Consider the following 25,176-nt stretch of genomic DNA (forward strand, 5'->3'; position numbering starts at 1 on the left):
TCCTCATGTCCAACCTGAACCTCCCCTGGCACATCTTCCTGACATTCCCTCAGGTTCTGTCACTGGTCACTAAAGAGAAGAGCTCAGCCCTGCCCCTCCTGCTCCCCTTGTGAGGAGCTGGAGCCACCATGAGGTCTCCTCTTGGTCTGCTCTTCTCCAGGCTGAACAAACCAAGTGACTTCAGCTGCTCCTCACACAGCTTCCCCTCCAAACCCTTCACCAACTTCGTAGCCTCTTCTGGACACTCTCCAGTAACTTTATCTCCTTTTTACCCTGTGTCCCCAGCCCTGCACACAGTGAATGCTCCAGGTGCAGAGCAGAGCGGGACAATCCCCTCGTTGCCCGGCTGGCCGTGCTGTGCTGGGTGCACCAGGACGCGGGTCCCTCTGGTCTCCAGGGACACTGTTGGCTCATGTTCAACTTGCTGTCAACTAGAACCATCCTCAGGAAAATAAAAAAAACCCAAGAAGTTATTAGAACCCGGTTTTGAAACCTTGGAAAAAGCAGCTCCAGTTTTCCTTGACCTTTTGGGTAGGAAGTTTTGGGCGCTGCAATACCGGCTGAAGAAGTGTGTGCCCTTGACTATGCCCAATGCACCACATCTCACCTGGGCAGCAAAAAGCCTCTTAGTAATTTCTACCTGCTGCCCCCAAGGCCAACACTTTGAGAAATGACTAGGAACAACTAGTTTACAAGGCTGCTTAGCTTGTAGCTGACAATAGCATAGAATTATAGAATATTTGGGGTTGGAAAGGGACCTTCAAAGGTCATCTAGTCCACCCCCCTGCAATGACGAGGGACATCTTCAGCCAGATCAGGTTGCTCAGAGACCAATCCAACCTGGTCTTAAAACGTTTGGTTTCCTCTTTAAAGTCCATTTCTCTGCAAAGTGAGCTCACATCAATGCTCTTTCCAGCTCTCCTGCAGGAACTGTTTTTCTGCTCTGCAGACATGTCTAAAGGCCAATGAACTTCAGCACAAGTACGATGATGAATTTTTCTTGCAGGACTTCAAAACCCTGTTACTGTCCTAGTAGAAATTGTCCTCTGTGTTCAGACCTTCACTGTTCAGCCTGTTTCATTCCTCAGAGGCCAACGCACACGTAGAAATGAGAACAGTCTATATCTTATTCAACTCGCAAAGCATCTTATCCTGTTCTTCAGATGATGAAGAAGGGTAAGATCTTGTGACTTGGTAGGGAAGGTTCTCCAGATCTCTGCTTCCCACTTGTGCTTTTGCAGTGACTTGGAGGAGGTCAATGTCTTTGAAACCGCAGCTCCCCAGGGAAGAGATCCAGACTGAAGCAGAGGAGACAGAAATCTTGGAGCAGAAAAAACCAGTGAGCTATCCTTTTAGGAAGGATAGCAATGGGCTGTAATCGCCTCCCGTGCAATTAGATAGGGGCACTGTCTCCAAGCATGCCTTGGCTACGGGCAGTTCAGCTTGATAACCTGATCCCATGTGCTGCTACTTCATTGCATCACTTTGGCCCTGGATGGGATCAGGGGTAGCTAAGGTGTGGTGGTAAGTAAATACTCATGCCCCAGGAAGGCTGCTAGTAGAAAGTGAACAGATAAAGCATGTGTGATACTGGGTGTCCTGTTGCTCACTCAGTTTTCACCCTGGTCTTTTTCCTCTCCTTACTCCCTATCTGTAGGGACACCAGGCTCCCTGCAGCCTGGGATTCTTGAAGAAGTTCTCATGAGAACTATCATGTTCTCAAAGGCCAAATAAACATCCCAGGACACTTATGTCAGAGCAGATGCTTGCTCTGGCCCCAAAGACTCTTTCATTCCCACCATACTAGAATATGCTGAGCATCAATTAGCTCCATGAGTCGCATCAATGCATTAAATACGCACTTTTGCACCAATGCTCCCAACACAACCCATCTCAATCTCTCCTCCAGAGAGGCCATGCTGAGTGCCGGAGACTGAACTGATGCTCAGATGACACACACAGATAGTCAGTGAGTCAAGGAGGTGATCAAAAAAAGGTCCCACAGCCAAATTCCTCCTGAAATCTGGAGAAACAATGTGCATGGCTAGAAATAGAACAGCAATTGTGTCGAGACAAGCCCTACTCGACCACTGTTCAAGATCAGGAGAGTTCTTTTTAAAAGTCACCAGAGCTTGGATCTTTTTTTTTTAATATAACTTTTACTTTAACTCCATTGGTTTCAGCTTGACCACACTGAATTTACTGTATAGACCTGAAGGCAAAATCAGACTTTGTGGGCATTCTTTTCACTTGGTGACTGAAACTGCTCAGTGAATGCTTAGAGATGTGGTGTTCCGCACAAAATCCATGCAGTGGAGAATGGGCAATTATTTAGATTTTAAACATTATCTAGAAGCCTTTTTATTGGGTTTAGGGAGGAAAGGAGGAAGGCTGTTTTGCTCCTGGGGAGTGAGGATTTGGCTTTGTTCAATCCTCAGATATTTTCTCATAGAGGTGGGATTATTCTGTGGTCCTTATCCAAACTCAAAACAACTGCCAGCAGCAGACACCAGTGCTGGCAGCCCAAACTACCCGCAAGGCATCTCTTGGGAGGTGTCCTTGAGAAAGTCGTAACGTAGCGTCCCAGGCAGATCTTGGTGGTACTGAAGGTTCAATTTTTACCTAGAGCATTGTGCTCCCTCAGTGGGACATGAGTGTGGAGTTTATTTAGCTCACAGATAAAAACACCCATACTTAGGGCATTGTTTCAGTTTCCCACATGATGGTGTCTAGTCTAATTTGAAATACCCTTCCTGGCATCCTATTTCTCATCCACAAAGGTCAAGGCCTCCCATAAGGCATGAGTCCTTCTAGCCCTACGCAGACACCTTAGGGCACTTCACATGATACCTGTGTGTGGGTCATTTACTGGAGCCCTGGGGTCAGTATGTGGAGGTCTGAGCTTTCAGTATGGTTGGTGGAAAGCTGGTCAACTCATCACCAACAGCATCCATTTGGTTACCACTCACGCATCTTGCTCTGGCAGTGTTCACCTGTTGCACTGTGGATAGAATGTAGTGTGGTTCTCTCAGTGATGGCTTCTGAAAAAAAGTAACCAACCAACCAAACAAAAAAAGAGGCTCACCTTGTTTCCTTTTTTCTTTAAATAATTCCTTTATTGAGGAGATACTACAAACTATCAGCTGTGACTTTCCCCACAAGCTGGGACACCCACACTGGCCACGGTCAATGGTGGAAGATCCAGTGATGACCAGGAAAGCTACTGAAATTGACTCACTGCCCTCTCTATGTGCAGGGACACAATAATACAACTGCCAAACCTCTCATACTAGTTCCTCTTCCTGGTAAAAATCTCTATGGCCCTATGCTAGGTTAATTATAAGAAAATAAATGCCAGACATCTAGTGAGAGTTTCCCAGTCCTGCAGTGAAGCATCTACCCACCATATGGCCCAGGCCCATTTTAGCAACAGGGGTGTTCCTTAGTCACACCCAGAACATTCTAAACTCGTTGTTTTCCCCTCTATGTCAGTCTTTTCTGCCTCAGAAATGAATCTCCACCAGGTTAGAGGGATTTGGGGGAAAGCTTTGTATCAATAAACTTGCTTACAGTTCATAGGTGAGAGGACAGAAGTAGGCTCCTTCAGAGCCTGTTTGGGCTTGCTCTGCTGTTTGAAATGGTGTCCTGGGCCTGACTATGTCAAAGGCTGAGGAAGTCAAAACACCAAAATTACTCTGTGTTTTGGGTGTTTGACAGCTGTATTCAGTGTCAGGCTTGAGTCACCACACCAGAACACTTCAACACACTGGTGCCCAAGTAGCTGATAAAGGCAAAGTTCAAGTACAGTTTGTCACAGAATCATAGACTGGTTGGGGGTGGATTGGACCTCTGGAGATCATCCAGTCCAACCCTCCTGCTAAAGCAGGTTCACCTACGGCAGATCACACAGGAATATATCCAGGTGGGTTTTGAATTCTCCTGTTCCCTTCCCTCCGTGCCTCAGTTTCCCTGCCCAGAGACACAGCTGCTCCAGACAGGTAGTGCAGACAATCAGCAGCTTGGGTCTGAAGCACCCAGTTATAGTGGATGACTTTCAGATGGCTCCAAGAGGATGGGGGAAGGAAGTGGTCCTGGGAGAAGGAAGTGGTGTGTGCCTTGGGGATGGGGACGGGCCTTTTTTTGCTGCGCAGAGAGGTAGAGCTGCTGTTTCACCATGGAACATTCTTCCTCTTGCCTCTTGGACTCTATGTATTACAGCAACACTATCCCTAATAAGTGTCTTTCCTCTGCAGTGCCCAGGTGGCCACGTAGCAGTGCTGCAGAGAAACCTTGGGGAGTGACTCAGGGGACTGTGGATTCCCTCCACACCTCCACTTCACCAGGGACTTTCAAGACACAAAGATCTACCTGAGCAGGGAACACTTAAAAAAACAATCAGCAGTGGGCAATAAAGACTGATGAACTGTCCTTACTTTTGAATAGCTGCCCTTTACACCAGGGAGAGGAAGGCAAAACATCCCAACAGGGAAGTAATTTCCAGTTCTATAGTCCATAAAGTCTGAAGATTTTTTCAGCTATTCCTGATGCTTGGTTTGAATTCCCTAAATCATGCCAAATATCTTAAGAGCTTCACAGTAACAGATAGAGAAGCAGGAGACTGAGAACCAGCATTAGTATCAGCTCAATCTGATGAAGACATCAATGTCTCTGAGACTTGTGGCAAAGCCACCGGCTCACCAGTGATGTAAAACCTGATGCTAAGAAAACCCATTCTCATTCACATCTGCACAGTGGGGCTGTGGGGGTACAAACCAGAATACCTTCCGCTGGCCTTTGGACTAGCTTTGGAAAAAGAGTCATTGATCTTACGTAACTCACTTCTAGGGACCTGGCTTAAGCCAATCTGGGAGCCTGTTTTAGAGGATTCAAGTCTCAAAATCCTGGTCTGGTTGGCAGTAGTTTGTCCCAAATCTGTATCACTCAGTTGACTAGGGTTCATCAGCCCAGTAGGATCAAGGTGTGGATCAGAACTACATGAGAGGGATGAAGAGAGTTGGCCTTTGCTTTAAAACCTTGTGGACATAGGAGAGGTTCCCTTCAGTTTTTTCAGAAACACAGTAATGTAATAATAATAAATCCTACCTGGTTCTTCTGAGTATATATTGCCCACATGAGACAATTTTGGCATCCACAACATCAGCAGCCTTTGGAGGCACAGGCATACCATTATGAAGGATGCCACACTCTTATCTCTGCATCTTCAAGTGCTCTGAGGAGGCTTCGCCCTCCGGTCCCATCCCAGAGCTGTGAGCTGGTGATACCCTGAGGGTCGTCCCCAGAAAAGCTGCAGAGGACTGGTTTCCCTCAGCCTCACTGTCCCTTCCGGTTGACTTCCCCACCCCCAGATACACCACATGAGATGAGCAGAGTTTGGCTTCATCCCTTCCTTTTCCCAAAAGACTTTCCCCCAGAAGCAGGCCATAGACCCACTCAGCTCTCCTCTTCACTCTTCATGGGGGTCAGTGCTCTCTGTTCAGTGTAGTGGGGTCCACTGCTGGTCCTTGTGGCCTCCCCCTGTCTTGCACACGGAGCAGTTCCTTCCCGTGTATGGATTTTCTGGTGCCTCCTCAGGTACTTCTTCAGCCGGTAGCGCTTCCCACAGACCCCACACTTGTAGGCCCCACCTCGGGAGTGGAGGAGCTGGTGTTTAATCAAGTTGCGCTTCTGGGGGAAGCATTTCCCACACTTGGTGCACTTGCAGGGTCCCATGCGGACGTGGATTGTTTGGTGGCGGAAGAGGTTGGCCTTCTGGTTGAAGGTCTTCTCACACTCAGGGCACTGGTAGGGCTCCTCCTTGGTGTGAATCCTCTGATGCCGGACCAGGTTTGATCGCTGAGTGAAGCTCTTCCCACACTCGGTGCATTTGAAGGGCTCGCTCACGTGGACCCGCTGGTGGCGGACCAACTTGCGGTTCATGCGGAAGGTCTCCCCGCACTCACTGCACTTATACGGCCCCTCGCTCGTGTGAATCTTTCTGTGTCTGGTCAGGTTCGATTTCTGATTGAAACTCTTCCCACACTCAGGACAGGGGAATATCCGTTCACCCTTGAGAGGTCCTTTTGCTGAGGAATCTTTCTTGGGCATGGATCTCTCCCAGTTGTCCAGCATCCCCTCTTCGGTGGGCCAATAGCACTTCTTCTGCTTCCTCTTTGGGCTTTGGTTCTTGTGGTGGCTGGTCTCCACACCGGGTTCTTCTTTAATTTGTATCCTCTGGATAGCACTGAGGTTTGGCCTCTGCCCATAATGCATCCCAAACTCAACGTTTTCCTGTGGTTCTTCCTTCACATGGAGTACACGGTTAATGTCTATGGGCACTTCCCATTCATGCTGCCCATCAGCATCTTCTTCCTTTTTAATCTGTCTCCCCTGTAAAGCCATCAGTGGGATCTTCGGATCAAAGAGCTTTCCATAGTCCAGGTTTTCTGGCGGCTCTTCCTTGATGTAAAGTTTCTGGCAGGCTATTGCAGTAATATTTGCTATGTCATCAGTGGGTGGTTCTGGTTCCTCCTTCATCTGGATTTTCCAAGAAGGACTTTTTGGATTAGGTGGGTTTCTAGGTATGCTATATCCCTGGGCTACATCTCCTTCATGGGACATATTCTCCAACATATTCTCCTCTGACCTGAAGGCAAAATCAGGCTCCTCTTTAACCTGAATGACCTGAAGCGGCTTTTGCTTAGCATGGTTCCTCTGGTGAACGTTGAAATACCGCTTGGTGCTCAAGCTCTTCCCGCACTCAGTACATATGAAAGGTCCCCCACGAAGGTGAATCTTCTGGTGGGCCAGCAGCGTGGCACTTTGCCCAAAGCACCTACTGCAGTCGGGACATTTGAAGGGCTTCTCCCTCTTGTGGATCTCCTTGTGGGCAGTGAGGGTCCCCTTCTTCACAAAGCTCTTCCCGCACTCGGTGCAGGCAAATGGCCTCTTCTCCCTGTGGGTCCGCATGTGGATGTTGAAGTAGATCTTTGTGCTCAGGCTCTTGCCGCAGCGGGCACAGACATAGGGACCACCCTTGGCGTGTGTCTTCTGGTGGGCGGCCAGACACATCTCCAGGCGGAAGCAGCGCCCGCACTCCCCGCAGCAGAAGGGCCTCTCTCCTGTGTGGATGCTCCGGTGGGTTGTGAGGTGTCCCCGGGTGGTGAAGCGCCTCCCGCACTCCCCACAAGTGAAGAGCTCCTCTGTCGTATGGATCCGCTGGTGTCTCTTCAGGTTCCCCTTCTTGGTGAAGGATTTGCCACACTCCTGACACGGGTGTGTCTTTACCACCACGTGTTTAACCAAGTCCTTCAAGGCAGCAGCGGCCTGCACCGAGTGGTGCATGATGAGGCTGCCAAGCAGCCAACAGGTACAAAAAAGCCACAGCGTTACGGGGATGGACTGTCTGGGAGGATAAAAAAACCATCAGGACACGCACATCAAGGTGTACTTTAATGGATGCACTTTATTCCCCGTAAGGGAAAGGGTGCTGCTGCTGGATGCCAGCTCTGGGCCAACAAAGAGTGTGTGGTCTTCCTCATTTCTCAGCCTCCTTCCACCTCAGCTTGCAGACACAATGTTTGTAACTCCGTATCTTGCCTCCTCTCATCTCCTGAAGAGGATTCCCTGGCATTCCTGGAGATCCGGATCACTGGACTGAAAAAATAAAGGGAAAATTATTAAGTCATTATTTCTTCTCCACCTGCTGTTCTCTTTGTAAAAAGAACAGGTGGCACCTTGGCTGCTCCATGGGAGAATGAACCTGAGCCCTGTGAAGCCACAGACTCATCTGGGCTCCGGCAGAGAGCGTGGGAACAGGTTAATTTCCCCTGGTGATGGGGGGACCTGTGATGCATTTGCAGCTGGAATGACATTGAAGTTCTGGCTCTGCTATTGCCACTCCAGTGATTTACTCCCAGAATAGTCCTCTGTCCTTTGACCAAGTAGATTTATAAGTAAATAAGTTAATTGATTAAATGCACTTTGCAGTAAATGCTGTAATTAGACGCACTTTTTATGAGTGACTGTGCAGCAATGAAAATTCCCCCAATGTAGAAAACAAAATAAACTTGCAAAACTCAGTTGCTCTGCTTAGTCCTGGGTGACCTTCATGCACAGGGGAAGACATGTCTGTGGTGTCCTCAGTGGGCAGCTGGAGAAGTGACACATGGAAACATTAAGTGACTTCGTCCCTTTTGAGAAGGTTCAATTGACAGTAGGGTCTGGGTCCTACGTATTTTTGTTAGGGAAAAAAAATAATCAGGGCCAACAGAGATGTGAGCAACACCTCTCAAAACTCTGAACTGCAGCAGGGAAGAGAGCCAGAAAGACTGAAGGGAGGAAGATGGTGGTGCTGGAGATGACTGTCAGTGAGAGTATAGGTGGCTGGGCAGGCTCGTACTGATGGTACTGATGGCTGAAGGTGGGGGGGCTGCCAAAATCACCAGTTATAAGACAAGCTGCCAGCAAGGACATGGGTTGTCAGTAAAGTCTGTCCCTGCAGGTCTGGATCGCTGGGAAGGCTGTGGATGAGAAGATAAGTCCCTGGACAGCCTGTCATTGAGGTGTAGGGGACTGGGGAGAGGGGTTGCCATGGATGAGAGGAAAAGTGATGGGAGATTTGGAATATGAACACTCTAAAACAAGTGCGGCACAGTTTACAGCTATGTGCTCCTCAGAGGAGAGAGGTCAGAGTGGTAAGTGAAGTGAGCAGATTTCAGAGGACAGTTAGAATGGGGAAAGTTATTTCAGATTTGGTCACACCGCTTGTGTTTTCTCTTCAGCTGACCCATCTGGATTCCCACTGATTCTGGCAAGAGTCACTACTGAAGTACAACCGTGGGTTGTAAAATACTGTTGGGTGGTAAAATAACAGTTGGGTGGTGAAACACCGGCGCAGGTTGGCCAGAGAGGTGGTGGATGCCCCATCCCTGGAGACATCCCAGGCCAGGCTGGATGGGGCTCTGAGCAACCTGATCTGGTGAAGATGTCCCTGCTCGTGGCAGGGGTGGCACTGGATGGCCCTTAAAGGTCCCTTCCAACCCAAACCATTCTATGATTCCATGAACAGTGCTCCTGTCCAAGCTGCATTCTCCATATTGTTACAGAGGAACCCCAGGAAACAAAAATAAAACCCAAACCCCAATTACCTGCTAAGTTATACTGAGCCAAGAGAGACAAAACACACCCTTGAACAGGATCTAAGTCTAAGGTTTGCTAGTGGAGAGGAGACTCCAGGGGTCCACACCCCCTCCCGAGGTAGGGGAGCAGCTATGTGACGCCTACAGTTCGTTTTAGTTCAGCATCAGCAGGCTGGAAAAAGGATTCAAAAAAGGTTAACAGTGTATTTTTACTGAGCCTCCCACCACCGGGGACCCTCCTGCTGGGTCCGATGCTGAGGGGCTGCAGGTGTCCGTGGCCTCTCTCCGCAGCACGGATGCTCCTGCTGATCCCTTAGAGGAGACAACGCACCAGCAGCAGCATTTCAACTGCCTCTGGGTTTTGCCAAAAGCAACAAATCCCTGAATTCAGACCAGGATAAAAGACGAAATTCCTACCTACTTTCTTCATTTATTATTATTATTTTTTAAATTAATTTTCAGTATCCAGATCCTACAGATCCAAATCCTGCCTCTACTTCCAGCTCTGCAATCCCTGGTCTCTGGGTTTGAATCAAGGGCAGAACCAGACCCCAGGGAGTCGCTTTGTCTTCTTTTTTTCCTTTTATTGGGCTACCCGGACAAATCAAGGGCGTTTGGCCGAAAGCATCTTACCTGAGCTGGCCATCAACCTCTGGCTGGCATTTCTCTCCTCCAGGGCATTCCCAATGGCACAACAGTGTTTGCGACTTGGCTGCAAGTTGTGTTGCAGCCGCAGCTGGGCTGACCTAAAGGAAGTCTGTGGCCAGAGCAGTGAGAGCTACCGGAGGAAGGGTGAAAAGAAACAAAGACAAAGAGCAAAGGTTGAAGGAGCAAGGGGAGGACAGGGGAGATGCTCTCGACTCGCGATGCTGAGACGGATTTTCACGCCACCACCAAGGTGTTAGCGGGAGCTCGGGGAGGGAGAGGAGGCGAATTTCTCCCTGATGTGCCTTTCTTCTGCACCGCTAGATTGGTGGGAAGCTTGAAGGGTCCCCAGCTTGCATTGCCTTCTGGGAATTGTAGTTTCCCCCAGCATCTCTGGTCCCCCATCCTGCCCGCTTTGCACTGCCAGCCAGTGGGTCAGGATCAGCTCCAGCTGAGACTATTTGTCTTTTTTGCCCCCCCCCCCCTTTTTTTTTTTAATTGTGGTTTTTGTGGGAAGGAAAACATCCCACAGTGCTGCAAGCATCCTTCTTCCCTCCCAGGCTGATTGTCTGGGACTTGCTCCAGGAAGCATGAGGAGAGGAAAGATGCATTTCAAGGAGTATTTCTGTATCTGTAGCAGTTGCAACCCCCCAGGGGGGAGGCAGCAACTGAGGCTGGTGCCTAGTTACCAGCAAAGGATCCCTTTTAATGCTCAGTGAAAGCACAAAAGGAGCGTGCAGATATGACAAGGCTGGACACCCAGGCATATGGACTTGATTTAGCAGAGTGATGAGCATCACCTGGGAGAGGCTGAGCCTCAGCAGAACCTCACAGAAAGTGCCCAGACCTTCCTGGATCAGCCCTGCACAATGAGGCTTAGAGAGTCATCAGGAAGCTTTAGCCCAGGATGCTTCTCTGGGAGGGTTTTGGGTGCATATGCATGACAGAAGGTGGCAAACATGCTATTCTCCTCCTCTTTGCTTCAGGGAAACTGAGGCAGGAGATGGTGAGGTGTCTGGCTCAGATCACCCAAGGACGTTCAAGGTTACAGGGTCCCTGCAGTTCAGATTTAGTCTACACATTGCATATGTCTTGGAAAAAGTCTGCTGATGTACTTCCTACCCCAGTATAAACCAGCAGTATGAGGCAGCCGCATTACTATGAAGATTCAAGAAGAGACTGGACAGATGGTGTGAACTGTGAGGTTGTCACCTGCAGGGACAGGAGCTGGACTCGATGATCCTCGTGGGTCTCTTCCAACTCAGGACATTCTACGGTTCTATGATTCTATGCTGCTACATGTATACCAGTCGAGTGAAGGAAGAAGCCGCACAAATCCAACCATCCTTATACCAGTACATGCACAGACAATATATACAGACCTCATTCAGTTTGCCCCACTGAAGATGTCGATGCATGGGAAGTGCCACAGCAAGTCCCAGTGAGAGAGGAGAGACCATGACGGTAGGGTAAGCCACAGCAGACCTCAGTTATGGTGAAATGAGTTCCATCTTGCGCAGAACTGCTTAGGAAACGCGTCCTCCTTTTCCATCCTTCCCACTTCTACACCTTCCCACAAATCCTGCCTTTCCCTGGGACTCAGCACTTGGGATGCTGTCAGCGAGCGGCTCCATCAGCTTGGCCCATCTTGGTGTGTGGCACCATGGAGGGAGACAAGGGCGAGCCAGGACATGGATGAGGGGCTCAACAGGAGCAGCTGGGGGGAACATCTGTGCGACTCCTTTGTTGTCAGAGAGATCAGGAGGAAGGGGCCAGGATCACACTGTTTCAGTTGTGTTGATGTTCATTTGTCTACCAAAGCACAATTTACCTTATTCTAAAGAGGATACTTTTAATAGGGCAGATGACATATGTTGTCAGAGCTCCTGTTCCACTGACATTCACATTTTCCCAGGTGAGTCCCCCCACATCTCATGGTCTCCTTCAAACAGATCAGACCTGCTGTCCCCCCAGGCTCATAAAAAGCCCCAAAGTCCAAGAAGAGACTGAATATGCCTTGGTATGACCCCTAAGTTTTGCTCATGTGGTCAAAAAATAGACTCAGAATGCCCCATGGTCATCTCCAAAAGGGCTTCATAGACAAAATTGTCAGGGCAGGGTTAGGCTAGGTCCAAAAATTCCTCTTCCCAAGCCCAGTTTGGAAGTGGTGACCTCTCAGTCTGAAGTCTCTGCTTTCCTGAGGAAACCCAATTGGGAAGTGAAAAAAGAAGTATCAAGAGCTGCAGCGACTCTGCCTCTGCAACATACCACTAGATGCCAGTGAAAGCTCTTCCCAGCCTGCTCCCACTTGGAAAATCCCACGCTTTTGGCAATTTGATTTGTTTTATTGTATTTTTCAAAAGGTAATCCTTCACTTTTGATTTAATAAGGTCTCTTTGCAACTTGGAATTTCGGTAATATGTATAAATACATGTGCAAATTTATCTCCTCTCTTTCTCAAATACATATATATATATCTTTGCCCTTGTTTGCTGTTATTTAGATGAGGACTTGCTCCCAGTGTCTCCCCAGATGAGGATGTGACCCCCATGCTCCTTTCCTCATCCCCCTTCCTATCAAACACCCCAACTCCTCAAACTGTTCACCTACCAAATCCTGTAGCCACCACATCATGACCTGATGTCCTGACATGGTCAGTCACTCCACGAAACATACAGGTGCTGGCATGGCCACGTCCAAGCCCTGTCCTGCTCTGGGAGATGTTTCCTCATATCAGGTGACCAAGAGGCAAGATATAGGTCCAGCTTACCCAGCTATGGGAGTAATAGCCTAGAGGAATAGACTTGCATGGAGCTGGGAGGGGATCAGGGAGCAGAAGCAAGCTAGTGCAGTAGTGCAGAAAACCAGCTTGCATATGTTTGGTGTTTACTGGGAAGGTGAAACGAATGAAACTTGGAGATGCTGCAGTACTAGGAAAGGGTAAAACAAAAATAAAAATCCCACAGTCCTACACACCAGCTAATTCTATACTGCACTTCCCTGCTGTAAAGATCAGAGTAGGACTTAAACAATCTCACATTTTAGGTTTTAGCACCTGGATCTCTGCACTTCACAGAAATTAATGTGTCCTACGTTACCCACGGATGTTTGCGTGAGCTCCAAGCCTTCGGGCAGCCTCCAGGCTTCGCACACACCTTGGTTAGTCAAGGTCCAAGTGGACTGGACTATCCCACAGGCTCTCAGTGTGAACACAAAGCTCAGCAGCTACTCAGGCTTCAGGAGTGTGTGAGTGTGTGTGGCCTTTCAGTACAGACTTTTTAGCAGGGCCTGTTGCGATAGGACAAGGGGTGACGATTTTAAACTAAAGGTGGAGAGATTTGGGGCAGATGTGAGGAAGAAAATTTTTATGCTAAGGGTGGTGAGAGCCTGGCCCAGGTTGCCCAGAGAGGTGGTGGATGAACCATCCCTGGAGACATCCCAGGCCAGGCTGGACGGGGCTCTGAGCAACCTGAGCTGGTGAAGATGTCCCTGCTCATGGCAGGGGTGGCACTGGATGAGCTACGGAGGTCCCTCAAACCCAAACTATTCTATGTGTGTCCTTCATGTGCTGGACACAACCCACCTCTCATGGCAGAGGACCACAACGCTTAGGAACGTCTCGCCCTTTGGACAAGTTGTGCTTCAATGTTGTGTTCTACTCCAGCACCCAGTGCACCTCTGACCCTTTGAAGTGCCCAGTGCTCACCGACATTGAAGACAAGATGTTCTCCTTGATGGAGTAAAGGTCTGATCTAGTTTGGTAATTTCTGTGTTGTTTTTTTTCAGACAAATCCAACTCTGTGTTTGACCAGCCAACCGTATCTGTCAAGGCTACGTAGGAGAAGTGAGAACTAAATTTAAGCAGAGCTGTCATATGCTCCAGTGCCTGATTAATTATACAATGAAATAAAAATGGAATTTGGTAAAATAAAGGAGGAGGGGGAAATGAAATATTCACTCTGCTTTAGAAGGAAATATTGCTGCAGGTTTTATTAAAGATGCCACAGCTAATCACATCAGGAGGCTTAAGGGTGCGAGGTGGCTTGTTGTGCTGGGTACACACAATGCAGGAGGGTGGGACAACGTGACATGGAGAGATAAGATAGCTGGCAGCCCAAACAGTTATTTGTTCAGGTGAGTTCATGATTGTTCCTGAGATTTGCAAACATGATAGGAGCCAGCTACACTATGGATTATTTTTATTATTTTAGGAACCGACTCTTACAACAAGGTAAATATGAAAAAAATAGAATAGTTTAATTGACAAGTAATTTTTCATGCTATTCCAACCTCCCTGCTTTTTTTTTTTTTTAATTGCATTTGAGCATCTGATTAGAAAGGAAACCTTTTCTTTTTTCCAGCCCACATCTCCTACAGCTTCATTGTGCAGGCCAAGCCCACGGCTTCCTGTCCTGCTGCCATGAAAATTATTGCAGTGTCTGTGTCCACTTCCATACCCACTATGCTCATCTGATAACAGCTTGAAATTAAAATCTGTTTTAAGCACAAATGTGACCCCAAATCAGAAACCACCCCTTGCCCTGCTCACTGTGCCCCAAGTGCTGTCAGGGTTGTGGGATCTAACATCTTCAGGGCTGCTACGTGGTGAGAAGGAAACTGGGATGCTACAAGGACCGTGGGACTGAGCCCCACACCAGTCACCCTTTTATTTCCAGAGTCTCACTCTCTTCACCTTCTTAGCAACTTTCGTTCCCGAAAACACAACTCCATCAGAAGATAACTTTTTTTAAAAAACTAGCAAGGTCTAAATGACCTGGCCAAGGTTGAACAGCACATCTGTAGCAGAGCAGAGAAGCATCTCAGAAGCTGGTGTGAGGCAGCACAGCTCTGCTGCTTAACCGAGCAGCCTAACACAACAGCTGCTATCCATAGCTCTTATTCTCCTGGCCTTGTTCTTCTTCCACAGATAAACCCCGTAGGTCATCCCTGTCCATAATCACATGCCATAAAGTCATAGCTACTTGAGTACTACATGCCCTCTAATGTCTTCCATTCCCCACATCTGAGAGGGAACAAAGCACTTATGCTGAGCACTGGTAGGTGTCTTCCAAGTCCAGATTATAAAAGTGGAGTCTGGGCTGTGCTGGTGCCTCAGTTTCCTTGTCTAGAGAGTAGTATGGGCAAACCAGCTGCAAAGAAGAAGCCTTTGCTTTCAAATACCTGCAGCAAAGCTCGGCTTCCTGGTAGCGAGAGGAGCTTATATTCAGTGGAGAAATTTCAAGGGAGTGATTCATCTGCTCTAATTTAGACATATGCCACAGGCTGAGATGAATCACACCTCAGGTCTGCCTGACTTGGTTTCTGCATGCTATGTAGAGAGCCTGGCACAGGCACAGATGTGCAAATGTTGCTGCGTAAATCCTGCTGTCTGCCACCTGCCCAAAGGACTGAACCCTGATGGACTGGTTCCCCTCTTCTCCTGATTCTTGCCCACCCTGCTTCTCTCTGGGATTCATCAGTGGAGACTAAAGGAAAGAGGCAGGTGTGAATTCACCCACCAGGAGTTCAGGAATGTGTTATCCCTCCTCTGATGCTGCCCATGACACAAGATGCAGGGCTTGGGGGAACCCCAGTGTACCCTGCTCCTTACAGCCTTGAGAGCTGTGAACAGCAGTGGGAGAGTTGCAATTAATAATAAACATCTAACTACATTCCCTGGGCTGCCTAGAGAGAGCTTGCTGTGTTGATCTTTCTCTTCCCTTGTCTTCTGGCTTAAAGGATCATAGAATCAAAGAGAATCATAGGACGGTCTGGGTTGGAAGGGATGTTAAAGATCATCTAGTTTCAACCCCCCCTCCCATGGGCAGAGACATCTTCGACCACATCAGGTTGCTCAGAGCCCCGTCCAGTCTGAACACTCCTAGGGATGGGGCATTCACAAATTCTCTGGGCAGCCCATTCCAGTGTCTCACCACTCTCATGGCGAAGAATTTCTCTCTTATATCTCATCTAAATATACCCTCTTTTCGTTTAAACACATTACTCCTTGTCCCATCACTACATGCTCTTGTAAGAAGTCCCTCTCCAGCTCTCTTGTAGGTCCCCTTTGGGTACTGGAGGCTGCTATAAGGTCTCCCTGGAGCCTTCTCTTCTCTAGGCTGAACAATGCCACTGCTCTCAGCCTGTCTTCACAGGAGAGGTTCTCCAGCCCTCTGACCATCTTCATTTCCCTCCTCTGGACTTGCTCCAACAGGTCCATGTCCTTTATATGCTGGGGACCCCAGAGCTGGATGTAGCACTGCAGGGGGGTCTCACCAGAGCAGAGGGGCAGAATCACCTCCTTCCACCTGCTGGTCACGCTTCTTGTGATGCAGCCCAAGATACGATTGGCTTTCTGGGCTGCAAGCACACATTTCAAGGTCAAGCTGAGCTTCTCATCAACCAACACTTGCAAGTGTTTCTCCTCAGGGCTGCTCTCAATCCATTCTCTGCCCAGCCTGTATTTGTGTTTGGGATTGCCCCAGCCCACATACAGGATGTTTCTTCCCTCCTTGCACTGTCTCCTAGATAAATCCTCCATGCACTAAAAATATATCCTACAAGAGGAGCACTACCTGGTCTTGTGAACCAAGCAAAATAATAACTCCATACTGAAATGCTCTGTCTATGCTTAGAAAACGCCCTTTGGCACTGGGTAGTTATCTTCTTTCAGCTGCAATTTGATTTCATCTCTCTGGTCCTGTCTAACACCCCTCTCAAACTCACTCACTCCCTTTCACTTGAGAAAGGGTAATCAGGATTTCTCTCTACATAAACTCTACAAGACTTAATAAGGATAATAAAGTCATTTTTAGAGGGTAGCAATGCTCTATGTTCAAAGTGGTTTTATCTACAAACGACCAACTAGCTGCTGAAGAGGACAATCCAAGCAAGACCTTTCTTAAGCTTTTTTTACTTCCTCAAAGGCCCAGAGAATAGTTCACAAATTTACTTCTAAATGATGTGAAAGGCCAGTGGAATTAAAGTCTTTGTCCCTTCAAGCCTAGCTGCTGTCACGTTTAGAGTGTTCTTTTTGCTGATGCATTGAGAAAACCCTTTGGATTCAAGACAAGCAGCCTTAAAAACCAGACTTGGAGATGAAGAAATGCGGTGTTGTGGAGTTACAGGAAGATGTGGAAGACAATGTTTCAAGAAAAAATGTTTGGGAGACCTTCTGCTCAAGGGCATTTAGGACCAGTTGCTTTCATGCTCCTAGTGATTCAGCCACCACCCTGAAAGGAGACTCTCAGACCATTATTTGTACCTCTGCATCCCTAAGGCTTCACATTGCTGCTCGTTAGCCACCATTAGAGACCCAGCAAGGAAGGCTCTTGTCTGCTTTTTATAAATATTTAGCATCTTGCCCAGGTGGGGAGTCATGGTAAAGTGCCCATGTTTCCAGAGTGCAGGAGTTTGCAGTGTGAGCTTACAGTAGTCATGAAGATTTGTTGGGTGTCTGCTCAGGGGAGAAGAGATTTTTGACATTTAAAGGCTTGTTTTGTTTTCTTACACTTCTTTTAGAAGTGAAGAGAATGAGTGGCACCCTGGTTCTTGTATTTTATTTGGTACTTCAAAGGAGAGGATGCTTTAAAGGTCAGAAGACAGGTCTGGCAATGAAAAAAGCCCAGTTTCCTCGTTAGCCGCTCAGTTAGGATGGGCTATGACATGCTGTCAGGCAGCTGCAGCTCTGCACAGCATCAGAAACACCTTCCCTCTTCTCTCATGCTCTCCTAATTTTCTTTGGAGCAAGCTAAATCCTTTATTGGAAGGAAAACTTTGCGCAAGCACTGACTTTCAAAATTCACAGAATGCTGACATTCAACACCGATCCTTTGGAAAAGCAGAATGGATGTGAAAACAACCTGACCAGCATTGTACTTTGAATGTATGATTTCATTCTTTACGCAATCAATTTGCAGCTCTTGAAATCAGCTTGTTTGCAAGCATCAGAGTAGGGCAAGGGACTTCTTATCATCTTGCAACAACAACAGAAATACATGGTGTTTTTAGTAGCTAGTGATATGCAGAATGCACCAAGGGTCAGCACTAAGTCCCATATTGTCCAGCATGTCCATGATCTTCAGTTAAGAGGAGGAACAGGCTGCCCAGTGAGGTGGTGCAGCACCCATCCCTGCAGATTTTCAAGATACAGCTGCATAGAACCTTGAGCAACCTGCTCTGCCTTCACAGATGAGCCTGCTGTGAGCAGGAGGTTGGGTTGTAGATCTCCTGAGATCCCTTCCAGGCTGAACTACTTTGCGATCCTAAGATCCTATGACCTGGATAATATTAGAGTTACTCTCAGAAAATCAGCAGGTGACACAAAATTAAGGGCCTGACAGAACTGTAATTTAGAGGGACCTTGGAAGCCCACAGAGAAGCTGAGGGACCCAAGTTTATCTATCCAGGTGAAGTGAGGCTGACTAGTGATCTCACAGCTACCTGCAGTTACTTGCAGGGAACTCACAAAGATGTTGTAGCCACACTCTTATCAGCAATGGCAGATGATATAACCAGTGGCGATGATCGCAAGTTGCAGCCTGTGAAAGGCAGGTGAGGCATCACGAAAAAACCTTTTCCTTAGAGATGTGATGCATGAGAACTTTTTCCCCGTGCTTGCACCTGTTCTTTTGGACATGCCAGAACACTGCAGTGCGATTCTCCAGAGATGAGTGGTCATCCCTCCATGATATCAAGTACCAAGGATTATTTCTTCCCTGTCATTGAAGAGAAGCCTCATAAAGCAGTGGAGCATCTGAGCACATCTTTGGTAACTGGGTCTGTCTCGCTTCCCTGGCAATCTGGTACTGGCCTGGGCTGAGATGGGAAATCAGAACAAGACTTGTTTTGCTACCTCTTCTTTCATTTATTTCCTACGTTGTATGTAGATTTATTTTATGTATGTACATATAAAACCCTGGGATGTCCGTGGTGATATCAGATTTGTTCTCCAGCAAAACTGACTGAAGTTCAACAGATAGTTTATTCCTGTACTTAAAGGGATTTCACAGAATCACAGACTGATTGAGGTTGGAAAGGACCTCTGAAGATCATCTGGTCCAACCCCCTGTCAAGCATGGCCACGCAGAGGTGATTGTCCAGGCTCATGTCCAGATGACTTACAGGCTGCCCAGGGAGGTTGTGGAGTCTCCTACTCTGGAGACATTCAAAACCCATCTGGACGCCTTCCTGTGTAACCTCATCTGGGTGTTCCTGCTCGGGGATTGGACTGGATGATTTTTTGAGGTCCCTTCCAATCCCTGACATTCTGTGATTCTGTAATTTCTACAATTTTAAGTAAAAGAAAAATGCTATTGCACTCTGAGAGTTGTCTCAGCTTTAAAATGGTGAGAATGGATGCTCTTCAGCCACTCTATTCTGGGCTACACAGAGGACTTTTCCAACTCCCTAATTGATAGAAATGTGTGATAACAAGTCTCATTTAATGTGAACCCAAGCACTCATCTCCTGCTCAGCGGATTGGGCTGAGTTAGTGTTCTGTGCTGCAGAACTGAAAACGCAAGAACTTTCAACAAAAACACCTTTGTTGGAAGCTAAATCCCCTGTGGTTTCTCCAGGACTCCATCCATGCAGTGGGAAGCTGTCAGTCCCCTCTCTGCCTGTGTAAGTAAACTGCCGTGATTATATAAACATGGGTTACGTCCCTGGAGACCAAAGTGCTGTTAGTGAATCTGTGGATGGCTGCCCTGTTGAAAGGAAAGGATAGTGCTTATTAACAGCATAAGCACCATGAAAGAAACCTTTGATGTGCCAGAGCTTTGCTGTTCTGTTATTGAAGTTGATGAGAACTTTCATACTGGCTTCCGCTGGAAACTGGCTCTCTCCATTGATCCTGAAATATATACCTAAGCAGAAGAGAGACTCTGATCTTCCAGTCAGTCCCTCAAATCTGCTTAGGTCAGAGCTCTTCTATCACGGTAATTTGTGTGGGTGTCTGCGCTTCAGGTAGCCTCCATGTGCAAAAGTGTCTCCCCTGCAACATGCTAGCCCCATATTGAGTCCTTCACCCAGCATGGTGTCAGAAGCTGAAGAGGGTTACGGGACATCATTCTTGGGTAGGAGTCTGCTCAGCTTCCAGAACCAGAAATACAGATGTTTATTTTCCTACTTGACTCAGGGATCAACCCCTGGAGTCAGCACAGCATGAGCTGAAGCTGCTTGTGGTTGTGCCATCCTTGCAATGGGAGTTGGTCCGGTACCCACCGTCTGATGTGCTTGAATGGCGCAGTGGCCCAGGAGAATGAGATCCTGATTTTACACCAACCAGAGCTGCTGCCCTTGGACATTGTCAGGCATTGGAACAGGTTGCTCAGGGAAGTGGTTGAATCATCGTCCCTGGAGGTGTTTAAAAGACGTGCAGATGAGGTTCTTAGGGACACAGGTTAGTGACAGTGTTGTGTTAACAACTGGACTCAATGATCTTGAAGATCTTTTCCAACCAAAATGATTCTATGATTCAAGCACTGGAGATCACTGGAGCCTGAGAAAACATCCCTATGTGCCTGTCCTCTTCTCAGTCTTTCTTAGGTAGCTTTATAGGCAGTAATAAAGTGGTGTTGCTACAAACCACTACAGTCCTCAGCCAGCTTCAAATCCTCTTTGAAGACCTTGCAGGGATGTGCCCACCTTGCTGCTCCCTGGCAAAGGATTGGGAAGTGAAGGTCAATGCCAATATCTCCAGTTTCACCAGTGGGAAATCCAAAGCCCAGAGCAATTTTTCTGCATGTTATCAAGCACTAATACACTGCTGGAACTTAAACCCAAGTTTCCATCCCCTTTCCTAGGTGTGTGTATGGAGAAGGACACAATACTTAAGCTACAGTTCTTTAATTCACTCTAAGAATGATTTAAAAAGACTTTTATACTGTTTCTAGTGACCAGTTCTTTCTGAAAGGCTAAACAGAAATCAGTGACTCATCCTGGTTTATGAGCATCCCTCTCTTTTGTGTTACCTTGGCATCACCCTTCACAGTAAACAATGCCACTACATTTCTTTTGCCTCCACGTTTTTCTCATGAAAACAGCTTTATACAAATGAGCTTATCTTTGAATCTTTTTTTTTTTTCTTTTTATTGTGTGCATGAAAATAATTGCTTACATTTTTCTGAATTGCCTAACACCTGAAAAACTTGCAGCAATGGAGAAGCTCCAGCCTCCCAATAAATTGCAACGTTTCTTTCAGGAGGAAGCAGAATTTATGCCACAATCTAATGCTACCTCAGCCTGTCCACTTAAAGAGCCTTCTTTCATAAGGAATCCTGTCCTGATCTGCTACTGCTCCTGATGAATAAAACCTCACCAGCCTCTACAGCATGTGATTTTATTTGCGAGACTGGCTGGTGTAATCACACTGAGCGGTGCTCTTCATACGAAGCAGATGGTCACTGCTGTATCAGGGACTGGGCAATGAAAATTAATTACAAAGCAAACAGGCTGGCAATCAGCTGCCAGGGACTTTGCTTGGTAATGTGCTCCTGAAGTTTCTTTTTGTGAGGGATGCTGGGTTGTGTCTATTTAGTACAATGTGTTTCAATGTGTTTTTTGCAAAGTGCAAACATGGTGTTTTTTGAAACAAACGGGGCTGTTTATCCAACAACAATCCACGGAGGTAGCACAATCCCAGCCTTGTGCTTGTAGACTATTTCCAAGTTTCGCCTCCATGTTTCTCCTTCTTGCTGCCTCGACTCCTCCTTCCAGAACCTGCTTCATCTTCCTACAGAGCAGATCCTGACAGTTTTGCTCGTGCTGAGCAGCACACTGGATACAGATCATCTGAGCAACTTCAGACTCTTGAGGCAGTCTTGCACTAAGTAGTCATTAGGGTACATCTGTTGTCAATATAGAGTGGCTTGGCCCACTCCAAGATTATGTGCTGAAGTGTACTTAGAAGTCCTCTAGAGTATCCTTTTTCTCTCCATTGACTATATCCTGAACATCTGGCTTAGATTAGACACCCAGACCACCAAAGGTAGGTGAGATGAAGTCCTAGCCTTGGTCTGCAAAGGTTCTCATTGATATCCATGAGGCTGATGAAGAAAGACAGTATGGCAATGGTTAAATAGATTAAACATAAATATCTAAGGTCTTTTGAGATGCTATGTCCCAGCAGCTTCAACTTGTGCTCCAGGGAAGCACAAGTCTCTAGAAGCTCTGTCTCATATCTCTCTTCTCTGTGTGGGTATCTTGACTACTTCAAGGCTGTGCAAAAGGCAGTAAGCACATCCAGACACTTAATTTGAGTCTTCTTTGAAATGGGTAAAAGTGTCCATGTTGATCCGCTGTGCATGTTCAAATTATAGACTAATTACTTCTGTGTGATCCTAATGTCCTCACAGATGGTTCTTTCCACAGGGCCACTCAGGAGACCTCTCTGATCACTGATAGAAGTGCAGAAGAGAACATTTTCCTGGGGAATCCTGGATGACCCAAGGGAGGACATTGGTTCTGGAAAGAATCTGACAAGCTGGTTCTGTTGGTAACTTGTAGATCTGTAGACTTAATGATACTTGTAAGGATTTAGAATTTCTCCAAAGCAAAGGTAACAGGACCTGTGAAATCAGTCAGACGTGGGCTCATGTCATCTACTCCTTAGAGATGCCAAATCTTAGAAGCTTAAATTAAACCTCTTCCTAAAAGCATAAAAGCTGATAAAAAAAAAAATATTTAAAATAAAGGTTTTACATGACTCTTTTTCTTTCAAAGAAACTTGATATTCCCCATAATAATGTGATTTCAAGAGATATAGCAGTGGCTGAAACAGAGTAACTGAGGTTCTAAGGAACATCAGAAGTATTCAGTCACACTGCATAGAGGAAGCAAGTCATCAAGACAGTGAGAAAAATCAAGACTGTATTAAAACAAAACAAAGTATAGGAAGCAACTGTCCATCATAACAAAGCGTACAGCTAAATTAATCCTTGTAGACTCCTTGGTCATCAATAGAGAAAACAGTCACATTCACATCATGATTTATATGGCCTATTTTGGCACATCCCAAAGTCCACATCTGAACTGTGCCTGAGGACCTGTTGACCAAATAGCCTAGACCTTGACTCTAGAAGGTCTGAAGGTGGCTAACTCAGATGGAGACAGCTACTTGCCAAGTATTTACCTTTAACCGACTTTTCCTCCCTCCAGCTGTCCCAGCCTTTGTGGACATTTTGCACAAAAGCCCCACGCATCTGATTCTGCATTTGCAAGTCATAGTTAGCAATATTTGCAACAACTGTCTCCTATTTCTTTATTTGACCCACAGTAATTGCAGGATTGTGGGAGGAGGACACGATCTTGCCAACTCTACTTTTCCTGCCTTGCCTTGGAATGCATTCATGTATTAACACAGTGCAACAAAAGCCATGTCCCATGGTAAGGAATGCTTCTGTAAGCTGACAGGGAGACAAATGCTGGTAATTAGTAGGCTGAAAATAAAGGGAGAGGTGTGCAGGGCTAATTTTTTCAGAGGAGCTGTCCTGGTATTCTACACTTGTTCGGTGATGACCAAGAAATGTAAAGCTTTTCCCCATTCTTTTTGCTGTCTGCTGGGAGGATGTGTGATCAACAAGGAGACCTTAGCATCAAAGTGCCTTAGAAAACAGATTTTCATGGTACCAAAAAAATTCAATTCAAAAGTTCCCAAGTGTGTGACATCTCAAATCCTCCATCTTATTTCATTCCATCTGGCCTCCCTTATACATCTAAGGTGCTCTCAGAAAGAGATCCTTGTTCAGCTCTGCCCTTCTCATTTCAGATGGCATGTGCCAGACAGCTGGTATGAGAAAGGGCTGTTTGTTAAACTTTTTGGGATCATGATCGAAGCTCCAAAAAGGTGATGATCATAGCTGACATGCTCAACGTAAGGAATGATTACTTCTTAATTAATGCTTGACAGTACATACACTGACATCTCCTGGGATTCCCATTAGGAACAGCACATTGTTACCTTTCAGTACTTAAAAGAGGTCAATAAGAAAGATGGGGACAGGCTTTTCAGCAGGGCCTGTTGTTCAAGAACAAGCAGTGACGATTTTAAAATAATAGAGGGGAGATTCAGGCCAGACATAAGGAAGAAATTTTTGACACTGAGGGTGGTGAAACACTGGCCCAGGTTGCCCAGAAAGGTGGTGGATGAACCATCCCTGGAGACATCCCAAGCCAGGCTGGATGGGGCTCTGAGCAACCTGAGCTGGTGAAGATGTCCCTGCTCACGGCAGCAGTTAAGACTGGATGAGCTTTGAAGGTCCTCTCCAATGCAAACTACTCTTTGATTGTTGTTTTTTCCCCCCAGAAACTGTTAAGATAGTGATAACCCATTGTAGAGCAAGCTGGCCCCTGAAAAGGTAGCACAACTGGCACCCAGAGCCACCAGTGAGAACAAGGTGATGCCACATGATGCCCTGTCCTGATGACTCAAGCCTGAGCAGTCTGAGCCTATGCTGCTCACATTATTATAGGCTCCCTGATCTCATAACCAACCAATCTCCAGAGGTTCCCCTTGAAACCTGCAAGGAAATTTCTCAGCACTAGTGAGAAGAGTTCTTTATAGGAAAACATGACAAACTCTTGCCTTCTTCTCTCTTAAAACCCAAACAGTGTGAGAGCTAAGGCCCACTCATGGAAAGCTTTGCCCATAGTAACTCCAATTGACGTGGGTGTCACAGAGGCAGACCAAAAATCAAACAGACTTTATTCTAACCAGAATCGTTTAGTGGGGAACCAACAAGAAGTGGGGTTTATCCAAAAATTACTCAGCACTTGGAAAACACTGTAAAACATAGATTTGGATACCAGTTAGGAATTCGATTACCACACAGCCAACTCAGACTCAAGGGATCCCAAAACTCTAGAATGATGATTAAAAATGCACATCTGCCCACTCTTACAAAGTGAGGGCTCTCAAGAGTACCCAGAAGATCACTTACCAGTCAAGTATGGTGTCTCAGTCTTTGCAGAACCTTCTTTATAAGGACGGTGTCCCAGTCTAAAGAGAACAGTCTTCCAACACAGTTCCCTTGCTCCAAAAGAGATCAACTCAAAGAGACTCTCTGGCAGGTTCCATTTATACCCTAGTTGAATTGGAGCTGTGGTCATTTATGGTAATGGTCCAGAAACTTCTCTCAACCAAGGTGTTTCATTGGTCAGCAGCCCTGTCTGTCAACCAAGGGGGCGTGTACATGACCATAGTGGTACATAAGTCTGGAAGTTTCTGGTGCTTCTGGGAGAAGGATGGAGAGTGCACCTGCCACAGAGAGCAGCTTCTGGAGGGCTCACTGTGTGCTCTTGCACTGGATATTGGAGTCTCCCACCAGTGTCCAATTTTAGGGTCTTTTGGGAACCTCTAGAACCACCTCTGAGGCATCCCAGCGGTGCCAACCCT

General features: G+C 46.9%; 1 protein-coding gene across 2 annotated transcripts; it reads right to left on the minus strand.

Annotated features, from left to right (window-relative positions):
• Positions 1-3,086: 3,086 nt before the first annotated feature.
• On the minus strand, positions 3,087-24,817 carry LOC136097484 (uncharacterized). Of its 2 annotated transcripts, none has more exons than XM_071805373.1 (2): positions 24,722-24,817; positions 3,087-7,653 (listed from the first exon to the last, which is right to left on the minus strand). In XM_071805373.1, exon 2 carries the CDS (start codon positions 7,339-7,341, stop codon positions 5,452-5,454), a length of 1,890 nt encoding a protein of 629 aa, XP_071661474.1. In that variant the 5' UTR covers positions 7,342-7,653; positions 24,722-24,817; the 3' UTR covers positions 3,087-5,451. The 2 variants fall into 2 exon arrangements, with proteins under 2 accessions (XP_071661474.1, XP_065685914.1); XM_065829842.2 differs by lacking the exon at positions 24,722-24,817 and adding an exon at positions 9,771-10,150.
• Positions 24,818-25,176: the final 359 nt, after the last annotated feature.

Source organism: Patagioenas fasciata, chromosome 2 (genome assembly GCF_037038585.1).
Source record: "Patagioenas fasciata isolate bPatFas1 chromosome 2, bPatFas1.hap1, whole genome shotgun sequence".
NCBI classification, from domain to species: Eukaryota; Metazoa; Chordata; class Aves; order Columbiformes; family Columbidae; genus Patagioenas; species Patagioenas fasciata.